At 39.8% G+C, this 12,953-nt stretch overlaps 1 protein-coding gene across 5 annotated transcripts in view; it reads left to right on the top strand.

Moving 5' to 3' along the window:
- The window catches only part of RETREG1 (reticulophagy regulator 1), a 122,067-nt gene that overhangs the window by 103,081 nt on the left and 6,033 nt on the right, over nucleotides 1-12,953 (top strand). For all 5 annotated transcript variants that reach the window (XM_019951112.3, XM_019951111.3, XM_073802029.1 and 2 more), the window contains 2 exons: nucleotides 9,450-9,576; nucleotides 11,679-11,763. In XM_019951112.3, coding sequence (XP_019806671.2) covers nucleotides 9,450-9,576; nucleotides 11,679-11,763 — 212 coding nt within the window. The remainder of the gene's footprint in view (nucleotides 1-9,449; nucleotides 9,577-11,678; nucleotides 11,764-12,953) is intronic.

The following is a 12,953-nucleotide window of genomic DNA, read 5'->3' as shown; positions in this document are numbered from 1 at the left end:
CATCTTTGGAAATTGTTATTGCAATATGAGTTCTTAAGGATATGGAAAATCTAAAAAGTGACCAGAAAGGGGTGTGTGTGTGTGTGTGTGTGTGTGTGTGTGTGTGTGTGTGTACGTGCACATGTGTTTGAGAGGAAACAGCAATAGCTGAAAATACTCTCCAGTGGATTGAGGTCACCCCACAGGAACAAACAAGGGACTGATTTTCCCTATCCCGATAGAAGGATGGATATTCATGGGGTTTCACATTCTGGCCAACTTCACAAGCCCCAGTCCGGTCTCCACAGGTCGCACAGGTGCTCGTGGGTCCATGTGAGAGTAATGTCTACAGAAGGTGCTGGATCCAGGAATCTCCGTGGAGAAGTCAGGCGTTAGGGCCCAAGTTTTGCCAGAAGGAATTCCACACAAAATACTAATTTCCACCTGAGGAAACATTTGATATAAATGAGTCCTATTTCTTGGTTACCTAATTTCGAAGGCAGTTTAATTCTGCATTTCCAAGGAAAAAAAATAAAACTATTCCATGTAAGTGAAAGCTGGTTTCCAAATTTTTTAGACTTTTTGCCTATGATGTATTCCTACACATATAAAGGAATACACACTAATTACTGTGATAGGTAATGTATAGAAGCATTCGGCTAAGTGCATTAAAAAAATCAGTAGAAGTCACTAAACTATTTTTGATTTGTTTTTCTTTGTTTGATGTCTGTTCATTGTTTATATCCATTCCTTCATTCGATATTTTATGTGCCTTGTAGAAGTCAAGTTCTGTCAGCTGCTGAAGACAGAGCCGTATCTGTGAATCCGTTCAGGGCATTTAAGTCTCACGAGGTGTCAACATTACAAAGGAAAGTAACTACAGTTGAAAAATTGCTACAAGAGAAAATGATGGGGCTTCCTACTAAAACCATCACCTAAATAGAACTGTTTTTCTAAAAAACACTAATTCTAAAAGATACATGCACCCCAGTGTTCATAGCAGCATATTATTTACAATTGCCAAGATATGGGAGAAACCTAAGTGTCCATCAGCAGATGAATAGATAAAGAAGATGTGGTACATAAAATGGAATATTACTCAGCCTGTAAAAGAGAATTAAATTTTGCCATTTGAAGCAACATGGGTGGACTTGGAGGGTATTATGCTAAGTGAAATAAGTCAGACAGAGAAAGAAAAATACTATGTGTTCTCATATGTGGAATCTAAAAAATACAATCAACTAGTGAATACGACAAAAATGAAACAGATTCACAGATACAGAGAACAAACTAGTGGTTACCAGTGGGGGGGGAGGGGCAACATAGGGGGAGGGGAGTAAGAGGCACAAACTGTCAGGTATAACATAAGCTACAAGGATATATTGTACAACACAGGGACTATACTCAATATTTTATAAGAACTATAAATGGAGTATAACCTTTAAAAATTGGGAATGACTATATTGTACCCCTGTAACATATAATATTGTACATCAACCATACTTCAATAAAAATTAAAAAATAAAGTGAACAAAGTAACAAATGAAACCATTCAGGTACTAAAGACTTAAAAAAAAAAGTGAATAAATTGTCATGCTGATCTCTGTGGAATCTTATTCCATAACTCTTTTTAATAGTTGTTTCTGCCTTACAATTTAAAATATATTCTACAGTTCTGCATTGCCCACCCCCTCCCTGGAAAAATGTAGCCCTTTTTTTTTTTTTTTTTGCGGTACGCAGGCCTCTCACTGTTGTGGCCTCTCCCGTTGCGGAGCACAGGCTCCAGACGCGCAGGCTCAGCGGCCATGGCTCACGGGCCCAGCCGCTCCGCGGCATGTGGGATCTTCCCGGACCGGGGCACGAGCCCGTGTCCTGTGCATCGGCAGGCGGACTCTCAACCACTGTGCCACCAGGGAAGCCCTGTGGCACTTTATTTTGTATTGCAAATGCCAGAAACCAAACTGAAACCAGCTTAAGGTGAAAAAGGGAATGGGCTCCACAAAGAGGACGTCCATGTTTGAATTTGTTTTGGGCTCAGCAGAACCCAGGAACTCAGACCCGACCTTCAGGCTTCGTTTGTGCCCTCTGCCTCCGCCTCACACTCCTCTCCTTCTCTCTCCATCTGCTCCACGATTCCTGTCTCTTGTTGGTAATCATCTCCGCAAATCTAAAGCTGAAGAAATATGTGAAAGGATCTGAGCTTTGATATATTAAAAAATCCCTTTTTTTGCTTTGAAAAATTACTTTGTTATAAAAATACCTTCTGACTTTTAGGTTGACTAGTATAAGCTAAAAAGATTTATTATCCCGTAAAGTGTACAATAATGAAAAGAGAGTATCTTATATTCAACAGGATCTCCTCATATATCCAATCCCCAGCTTAGTTTTTGAATGTTCCCCCCCCCCCCCCGCAACAGCCCTAGATTCAATGAAATGTCATTTTGTAAACGTGAATTTCATATATACCACGAGCGAGGGAGAAATCACTTTGGGGTCAGGATAGAGGCTGTGCCTTAGTCATCGCGAAATCCCTGAGGCGGGACTGGTGACAGACAGACAACCGCACTCAGTGCATGGTGATTGAAATGAACGGAGGGGAAATGACACTGAGACACATTATCTGTTCTCTGCCAGGATTCATTTATTTCAGCATAATTTTTGGTTGTGCTCAAAGACGCTTGGGGTGAAAGAGATGTAGCAGGCTGCTGGCACGTGTTCTCTCCTCCAGAATTACCGTCTATTTTTAAAGAGCACCTGGGTGTCACGTTTCTTAGTCTCACAGAGCCCCCTAACGGGGAGAACTGTGTGCTGCACCCTGAAAACCAAGTGCATTCACGGTTCATGTATGGAGCCCTTAAACTGTGCAAAGGCTAATTGGTCTTTGAATATAACACTTAAAGACTGTTTTGTTAAGTAGACTTTTAAAGAAAGAAGGTACACAATCATGTAAAAGAAAGGTACTTTGCTGTACACCTGAAACTAACACAACATTGTAAATTAACTATACTTCAGTGAAAACCGGTTAATAAAAAATTCTTTACCCACTGAACTATAGTGTCATCATTTATTATCATGATTAGTTTGCCATTTTCTTGCATAAATACTGTGCAAGGAAATCACTATGCATATATTAAAAGAGTACATCATTCATGATAGCATCAAAACCCATCGGATTTCTAGGAACAAATGTCCTAAAGGATGCATCACCCTCTACACTAAAAACTATACACAAAAGATAAAAGAAAAAATTATAGTTATGTGTTCATCCGTGTGTGTGTGTGTATTCAATAGCGTTTATAATAGGGCTTGAAATATGGTAGCATATGTCTGCAGCTTTGTTTATCTTCTTCAAGATTTCCTTGGCTGTTCTTGGTACTTTAAATTCCCATTTAAATTTTAGGATTAGGCAGCCAATTGGCATTATAAATTCTGATGAGATTTTGAATTTGTAGGTCAAATTGGGGAGAACTGGTATATTTACAATATGCCAATATGTCTACTCCTTGAACATATTCCTCCATTTACTAAGGTCTTCTTTAGTTTTTCTTAATAATGTTTTGTAGTTTTTAGGGTAGAGATTTATACATCTTTAGTAACATCTATTCCTAGGAATTTGGTGTGTTTTTGATGACATTGTAAATGACATACTTTTAAAAATTTCATTTTTGTAAGTTCCTATGTTATAAATAAATGAAAACTCAACTAAAAAAAAAAGATAGGTATGAAAGAAAAATTTAAAAAATCATTCAGATCTTTTTGACCATGTGGGTTATTTTGTTCATAACAAAACTCACCACTTTTTATTCCTATGTTAAATTACTTAAATCACACAGTTAAATTACTTGAAATCAGTTGGATCCTTTTGGACGTTGCTTTCAAGATGTGTTAGGACCACAGCAGCATTCAGTCTAGGGCTCATTATTCTCTGCTGCTGAGGTAGGACCCTTGTGAGTACTCTACCCGACGTGTGAATTTTGAGGCTTTCCAGTCTAGTCGGTGGGAAGGATTTCCAGGCATCCTTCCCAGCCCTGTGAGCACAGGACTCTGTTCCCTCTCGTCCTTTCCCATGCCTTGTGCCTCACACATGCGCCCTCAGCTGGAGGGTCCAGGGGACCCTGCAGGTGGCCAGTGTTCTCTGTGCAGGCTCTACACCCCACACTCTGTCCCTCCAACTCCAGCCTCTTTGGACTCTCACTTCTGATGCCCAACTCAGGTAGTGGCCAGGACCCACCCGGGGGGCACCTCCCTGCTGTGCCGCCTGACACTTTTTCACTGGGTATTTCTTACTGTAACTCTTAGGATAAGAAACACGTGCCTCAGAATCACCTGGGACACTAATTCAAAAGGCAGGTTTCTGAGGTCACCCCAGGCCTGCTCCATCAGAGTTTCTGGAGTGAGGCCGTGACAGCTGCTGTTGAAACAGTGCCCTGGGGTTCACACACACTTCCCACGTGGGAACTGCCTAACGAGATTACTTTGGCCACATCTAACGTCTATGCCTAATTGTATTCTAGTAGGGTTATGGAGGCAGAAAGAAGGGGTGTTGGCTTCGGATTCTACTGGCAAGCAGAGCTCCCTTCTGTGCCAAAGCGAGGCTGCTTGTCTGAGGGGCTATCTCTCTAATTCTTATTCCCTTAGAACTTCTCGGACTGGTGGAACCAGTAAACAGCTGCTTATCTTGACCATGCAGAGTGTCTTTTGTCAAAAATCTGTCCCTCTAGTTTCTCTTAAGGAGAATGTAACTAAACGGAATCTGCCAGGGCCTCCGTTGGGTAGCTTTTCTGGCAAGCTCTGCACAAGCTGCAGATCCTTGGGCAGAGCCCATGTGAAAGATGCCATGGCCGTGGGAAGTCTGGGAGGTGTGGCTTCTCACTGGGAACCACGTGAACTGGATTCTCGGAGAGTCTGGGAAGTTGGAGCTGGTGGTCACGAGGGAGGGACTCTTAAGAGGTCCTTATCTCCTGGCTGGAGGGAGGTAGAAAGGAGAGAGAAAACTAGCTGGAAGGAAGGAAGCAAGCAAGGGTAGAGAGAAGGGAAGGAAAGAAAGGACAGACAGACCCACAAAAGGACCTTACTTCCCTTTGAACCTGGAAAATGCATGTTCTCTCTGAAACTATGGAAGAAAAAAACTAAGCCCTGGAATATTCATGCTGAAGCCATTGGTAGCTAATTTTCTCCCTTGAATGAGCTTCAACTAAGAAGACTTACACTCTTTGGTGAAGGACTTGGTAAAGATTCACACTGTTTTCACCCTCCTTTTCTGTTTGTTGGGCCTTTCGTTGCACATTGATCAGCGCCAAGGATGGTGGGAAGACAGCCACACACCATGTGAAAGATCTGTTTCCCTAGCATCGTCCAGTATTCACAGGAGATCCTTTCTCTGATTATGTGTTTTCTAGACAAGACTCTCTAGGAAAACCTAGAGTTTCATTATGGAGCAACTCAGAGCCTGTGTGTGTGTGTGTGTGTACACGTGCAGATGTCACTTGTATTAATCGTTGACCAACCATCAAGTATGAATCTTACTTTCCAATAAATATTTGGATTCTGCACAGGAAGTTCTCTTATTTTCCGGAATGGGTAGGTCTTAAATGATGCCGTGTTGATCCTGGTCAATCACACCTCATTCCTCCTGACTCTAGAAAAGAGTGAGGAGATGTCATTGAATTGGTTCTTCCCTTGCAGGGGGCACATGTTTTAAAGGGAAGAGAACTGTGTTGGAAATCAGGAGTCTCCAGTCAGGCTCTGCCCTGAACTAGCTGAGAAAATGTGGGTTTCACTTTCCTTGTCTATAAAAGAAGGGAATTTGAAAAGCTGACATCAATTGGCCCATCTTATTCTAAATTACATAACTGCATTATTCAAATATATGATGTAACTATATTCCCTAAACTGAACTGTGGTGACACAAATTAATGGTAGACTGTATATAATGGAAGACATTAGAAATGTATGTTCCACTGGTCCTCAGAATTAGTCACTGGACAATTTAAAACTATTATGAAACTCCCAGAGAGTGATGGCTAGGTGCATGTTTTATTTAGAGTGTACATGTAGAGTGACACCTCTTCTTTGCCCTTGAATTCGGATTTTCTTCTGAAATCATACATATTTCCATTTAATTTTATTCAGGACAATCTATTCATTTATTTTATCTCAGACGTTTACTACTCTTCCCAAAACCCATTTGGTTAGATAATACTTTCATGACTTACAGGATGCATTTCTCATTTCTGTTTGTGATGGTAACAGTAATTCAGATCTCATTAGAATTGTTCAAGGCGATTTTTAAAAAAATTTGGCCATGCCACACGGCTTGTGGGATTTCAGTTCCCCAACCAGGGACTGAACCCGGGCCACGGCAGTGAAAGTGCTGAGTCCTAACCACTAGACCACCAGGGAACTCCCTAAGGCGATTTTGTTAAAAATAAATATAGGTAACAATGGAATTTTTTGTCCCGAAGTACTGTCACAGGGGGTAACACTTGTATTTTGACTATAGGATGTGAAGTGGGATATACTCGTGTAAGAATGTTACTCATTAAATAGAAAGAAGGATTATACATTTAAGTATCCAGGAATTTTAAATCAAGACCATATGTGTGTACATGTATAGCTTTAAGAACAGAAATACATCGATTCTTGTGTACCCAGCACCTAAAAAAGATATAGAATATGACAAATACCCAAGAAGCTCCCACTTGCCATCTCAAGTCTCATTCCCTACACACCCCCATCTTAGGTATCCCTTCTCCTGAATCTTGTTTTTTTTTTTTTAATCATTTCCTTGCTTAAATATCTGTTAGCTTAATGTGATTTTGAGCTTTATATAAATGAAATCATGCTGTGTATGTACCTCTGTGATGTTTTTCTCAACATTATGATCCTGAGGTTCAGGTATAAACATGGAGTTTGAGTTCCTTCATATCCATTCCATCTTTCTTCGTTTTATTTTAAGGGAACTTTATTATTTTTATTTATTTATTTTTGGCTGCGTTGGGTCTTCGTTGCTGCGCGCGGGCTTTCTCTAGCTGCGGCGAGCGGGGGCTACTCTTCGTTGCGGTGCACGGGCTTCTCATTGCGGTGGCTTCTCTTGTTGCAGAGCACAGGGTCTAGGTACATGGGCTTCAGTAGTTGTGGCACGCGGGCTCAGTAGTTGTGACTCGCGGGCTCTAGAGCGCAGGCTCAGTAGTTGGGGCGCACGGGCTTAGTTGCTCTGCCGCATGTGGGATCTTCCTGGACCAGGGCTCGAAGCTGTGTCCCCTGCATTGGCAGGTGGATTCTTAACCACTGCGCCACCAGGGAAGCCCATCTTTCATTTTTGAACACAACTCACTTTATTTGTTCATTATCCTAATGGAAGTATATTTAAAATTTGCTTCAAAATACAAAATGTTCACCCATTCCATTGGAATTGTTAAAATAATAATATACAGTTCCATTATAAGTTTTTCGTTGATTTTTGTTAGAATTATATTTGCCAGACAGGTTAACCAAATCCTTTAATACTACTCAGTATGCACAGAGAGCAGAAATTAAAATCTGTATTTATGTCATACACTGAGCAGTAGAGTAGCCTACCCTTGCCAATTTGTAACAAGCCTATGTTGTTCTAGAAAGGAAGCCACAGTTCAATTTCAGTTTTTAGTCTCCTGTACAAAATCTTTTCCCATTAAGCTGACATACTGGCAAGATTTTGTTACAGATAGTGGCCACTATATGTAACATAAAAACTTAGTGTTTCTTTTAATAGGTCTGGAATCATTCGTAGGATATGCATAGTGCTAGATTTGGTCACCAATGTAAACAGGCTTGCTCAGTGGTTCGAGCGTGGGAAGAGTTAATGAAGGCATAAACTGATAGCTAAACGTCCCCAAAAGTTCATTTCTTACAACAGTCGGGAAATCATTTGGCAAATGTCTACCTCGTGGAGTAGCATCAGCCTGAACACCAGGCAGCTCAGTGACTCTCTGGCAGAGCATTGGTTGAGGCTGATAGAACAAAGAGGAAGGACAAGAACTACTTTTTTTTTTTTTTTTTGCTTTTTTAATGCTATTGCACTCGTTTAAATATAACTTAAAATTTATATTATAAAGGGAAATGTATTATTTAGTTTACAATTTCCTTGATTTGAAAGTTTATTAAAAAGAAACAGAATCTCAATGTACACAATTTCTGGGTAGTTGAGCATCTAAGGGCCAAAGTAGTTTTAATTTGTCACAGGGCTACTGGAGTTGAATCCAGAGATCAGTCTCACCCTGACACCCTTGCAGTCATAGCTCAGAGGACACTTCACTAACAGTGTGTCCTCTGCTAGACACATTTGTTTAAAATTATCTGTGTAATAAATGAATTTGGGTACCCTTAATAGAGCTTGTTTGAGCTGGTATATTTATGTGATGAGTTAGGATTGCAGGAGTGGGATTTGAACTTGATGGCATTGTAACTTCAGGAGATGCCCAGTATTTGCATGTCTTCTTCCTGGAGCGTTTGTTACTAGTTTTCAGCTCACTACCATTCCTTTGGGAAGGCGGGGACCCACACACAGCACGTGCCTGGCACACACACCACATCCAGCACATTCTATGATGATGATCGGGAAAAGATACTCTAGACAGATACGGGGTATTGTGAGATCCTGTTGAGTTTGACAGTTTTCTACTGAGTTGACCAACAGAGTATACAGTCGACCCTTGAACAACCTGGGTTTGAACTGCGTGGGTCCACTTAGAGTGGATGTTTATCAGTAGTAAATTCTACGGTGCAACAGGGTCTGTCATTGGCTAAATTTGTGGATGCAGAGGAACCACAGATATGAAGGGCCAACAATAAATTATACATAGGTGGATTAACTGCAGCATCGTACAGGGATCAACTGTGGACCGAAAATGCTTTGTTCGTGTTGATGACGAGGATAATGATAAGATTAAAGCCAAGGTTTCTTTAAAGGTACTGTGGCTTTACTACCTTTAAGGTTTAAAACATTTCTGACAATCCCACAAGGCCCTGTATGGTCAGGTTTCTTCCTGCCATCCCAGCTCCCTGCAATGCTGTTCTCTGGTTCGCTCTCCTGCAGCCATACTGGGACCAATGGTGCTTTAGCTCCTTCTCACAACAGGACCTCTTGCATATGCTGTACATTGTTCTGTCTGGAGCCCTTCCAAGCCTTTATGGTAAATAGTGCAAATCCAGATCATAGCCTAAAAGTGACATCTTCAGAGAAGACGCCCCAAAGCCTCCACCCTCTATTTTTCCTTCGTTGTGACCAGATAATCGTGGAGCTCGTTGCTCGCCTTGGCCTGTGATCTTCCTTAGACAGGTGTCTGGCTTGTTCATCTCTGAATTCACATGGCTCTTCCAGAGAGTGTGCCTCCTAGGAGGTGCTCAATGAATATCTGCTAAAGCAATAAATGTTGAGTGAATCATCCACAATTCAGTGAAAAGTTTTGGTTTTCTTTTTCTCTCTTTAGCTGGGAAGTTATCAATTCCAAACCAGATGAAAGACCCAGGCTCAGCCACTGTCTTGCAGAATCTTGGATGAATTTCAGCATATTTCTTCAAGAAATGTCTCTGTTTAAACAGCAGAGCCCCGGCAAGGCAAGTTTTCCAGAAAAGGAGAATGATGTGTGTGCTTTAAAATGTGAAATAAACTTGGAAACAAATGAATTAACCTATTTTATCAGCCTGTGAGGGTTCTCCAATTCTGAATATAATACACTACGAACACGTGCCGTAAAAACTGATATTAGCGAGGTTCAGAGATGTTAGTGTTGTTAGCACTAGAAAATCCTTAACCTTATATTTTGAAATTGGATTGGATTTCTATTTTATCCGTATGTATGTAGCTTATTAACTAAAATGAATGATGATTTGTCCTCTCAGCCAGACCAAGGATAAAAACGTGTTATTAAGAATTTCAGTTTATATTATCTAGGCTGGTTCTCAAGTCAAAGGAACACATAGCCCTTTGAGGGTGTTTTTGGAGGTAACTGAGTCTCACTTTCAGTCTAAAAGGTGGAGATTCTTGTATGCTTTACTTAAGAAAGAAAATCTTTGGCAGAAACATCCACAGTGATTATATAAATGGAATGAGTATTTTTCCAACAAAGATGAAAACCCACGAGGAGAGAGTTGAGTGGTTTGAAAGGGGTTACAAGAAATGCCCACTGTAGGCTTTTTATGTGTAGAGGCAGCTTCCACTGTATCTTGACAGCACGGGTGAGCTACAGAACCATCAATAGACCCCTTCCCTTCCACTGCTATGGAAACGAATGTCCACCTGTAGTTGGAAGGAAGAACTTAGGAATGTCTTCATTTAAAATCCCTCTCTTTGTACTGTGTTACAGGAAATCTAACTTCAATGAGTAATAGAACTATATTCGGACACATTTTGAGCATACTAAAGTTGCAACATTGTATATGGATAAGTTATTTTAATCACTGAAGCTGATTTTTAGAAAAGATATCAACATGGTAGCGGGGTAGGGTGACTTGTGTTTTTGATGCTTATTTTACTGAGATGATTAAACACATTTTTAGAAGATTCTGAACTTAAACTTCTGCATTGGGTTGCATTAATATACCCCAAGTCAATTAACGTAAGAAAACGATGCTACAAATTTAGTGGATAATATGAAATCCCTTCGTGAAACTGAATTCTGGATATAGTAATGCTTTTATTTGTTCTTTTAACTTTTATGGTCTTTCCTCTTCCATTTTGCTATTAGAATTCCGTATTCTTCAAGGATCCCTGATGTTTGAGAAACAGCTCTTAATTTTGTTTTCCTTTTGACTAGTGAATTTATTAACCCTGTGCCAAGAATGAAAAATCAAAGTTAATCTGAATTTTAGACCCCCTTGCTGTTTCTCTTAATCAGTTATTGATCAGAGTTCTGTATCCTTTCCTTGTGTGTCTTTTTGAAATTCCCTTAATGAATTTTTTTGGCTGATCAGTGAAATTTAGTACCATAATTTAAAGGGAAAGCAAAGAAGTAAGATAGTTTATTTTAAATAATAGAGTGTGAAAAAGAAGTGAAGACTTTATGGGAGAATTTTTCTGTCTTGATGTTTTACTTACTTAAAACAACCAAGATTCTTTTGGCTTCAACTGACAGAAAGAATATAATCAAATTTCACTGGTGGAATTTACTTTCATTGGCCGGACAGATATGGTTAGGAAGGAGGATAGTAATGGCCAGTCGATTTATCCCAGCTGCTTATCAGCTGTGCAAATTACTGTTATATTTATGTAAATACCTCTCATTTCTATAACATGTTTTGCTGTGTTTATGAATTTCTGTGGATTTATAGAAACAGTTTGAACCTACAGATTTCATTACCGGGCTGCATTGTTTTCAGCGAGTGACCCTGAGTAAAACAAGTTTCTGGGTACATACTATTCTTCAGGTCTCTTGCATCTGGTAATACAGCTGCAGGCATGATTAATGGGAGATGTTGTTCTCTGTGCCAGACGTTAGCTTCTGGAACCTTCCAAATGATTATCACTTAATGTTAAAGTGGGCTAAGGCTGGTTGAACACAGCAGTCATTAGTCAGATCTAAGTGCAGAGAACACTGTTTGAAAGACATTTGCCATAACATGATAGATGGCATATAGATCAATAATTTTGTGTATATCCTGTGCTCTAAAGTATCTTGATGTTATGTACAACTGTCACATGTTGCTTCTATTATTTTTAGTTTTGTCTCCTGGTCTGCAGTGTATGCACCTTTTTTACGATCTTGGGAAGTTACATTCCTGGGGTTATACTGAGCTATCTACTGTGTAAGTATAGTAGAACATTTTGTCTAATTGATGTGACACATATGGTATCATTTAATGGTCTACAAGACGTTCCACAGTTTAGAAGAGGAGGGATGTGTTCTTGATTATAAAGCAAGTTGATTATTCTTTAATTTCCTGCTGTACAAAGTTTCTCCTTTTTCTAGAGACATGTTGCTATTTCAAAATTATAAGAATAGCTGTCAAAATGCAAGGTTATATATAAGTGATTCATTTTATTTTAAATTATGTCAATAAAGCTGTAAACAAGCTCTACTCTCCACCCCCCACAAATACGTGAGTACTTTTGCCGTTGTGCATGATCTGCGGCTCAAAATATAATTAAAACCACAATGAGACACCATTATATCCCCACCAAAACGGCTGAAATTAAAAATACTGACTATATCAAGTGTTAGCCAGGATATGGTGGGTAGGTAGAATGGTACAACCACTTTGGATAACAGTTTGGTAGTTTTTTAAAAGCTACTATGTGACCGAGGCATTCCACAGCTAGGTGTTCTCCCAAGAGAAGTGAAAGCATACACCTATACAAAGACTTGTCCACAAATGTTCATAGTGGCTTTATTTGTGTTAGCCAAAAACAGAAGACAATTCATATGTCCATCAACAAATAGATGGGTGAACAAACTGTGGTACATCCATACAATGGATTACTACTCAGCACTAAAAAAGTGATGTATGCAACAGTCTGGATGAATCTCAAAATAATTAGATTGGGTGGGAGAAGCCAGGTAAAAAAAAAGACTACATACTGTTTGATTCCATTTATATATAATTCAAACTAATCTTTAGTGACAGAGCACATAAATGGTTGCCTGGGGATGAGGCGGGTAGGGCAGGGAAAGACCAGAGGGAGGGATTAAGAGAAACATGAGGAAACTTTTGGGGGTGGTATGGTCACTATCTTTATCATGATGACAGTTTCTTAGTTGTATGCATATGTCAAAACATCAAATTGTACACTTTAAATATGTGCAGTTTATTGTATGTCAATTGTAGCTCAAAAGTGCTGTAAAAAAGTTTCGATTTCCTGCTTCTCCTAAAAAATATAAAGATCTGGCCCTGCCGCCTTTAGATGGGGCAGTCGCTCTCCACCCAACCAACCCTCGTATCTCCCTAGTTTTCTCGCACCAGCCTTTAACATTTACAGATACCTCCTTGTCTTCTAG

Source organism: Tursiops truncatus, chromosome 3 (assembly GCF_011762595.2).
Source record: "Tursiops truncatus isolate mTurTru1 chromosome 3, mTurTru1.mat.Y, whole genome shotgun sequence".
Taxonomy (NCBI): domain Eukaryota; kingdom Metazoa; phylum Chordata; class Mammalia; order Artiodactyla; family Delphinidae; genus Tursiops; species Tursiops truncatus.
Note: the sequence above shows the minus strand (reverse complement) of the source record. Positions and strands in the feature narration are given on the sequence as shown.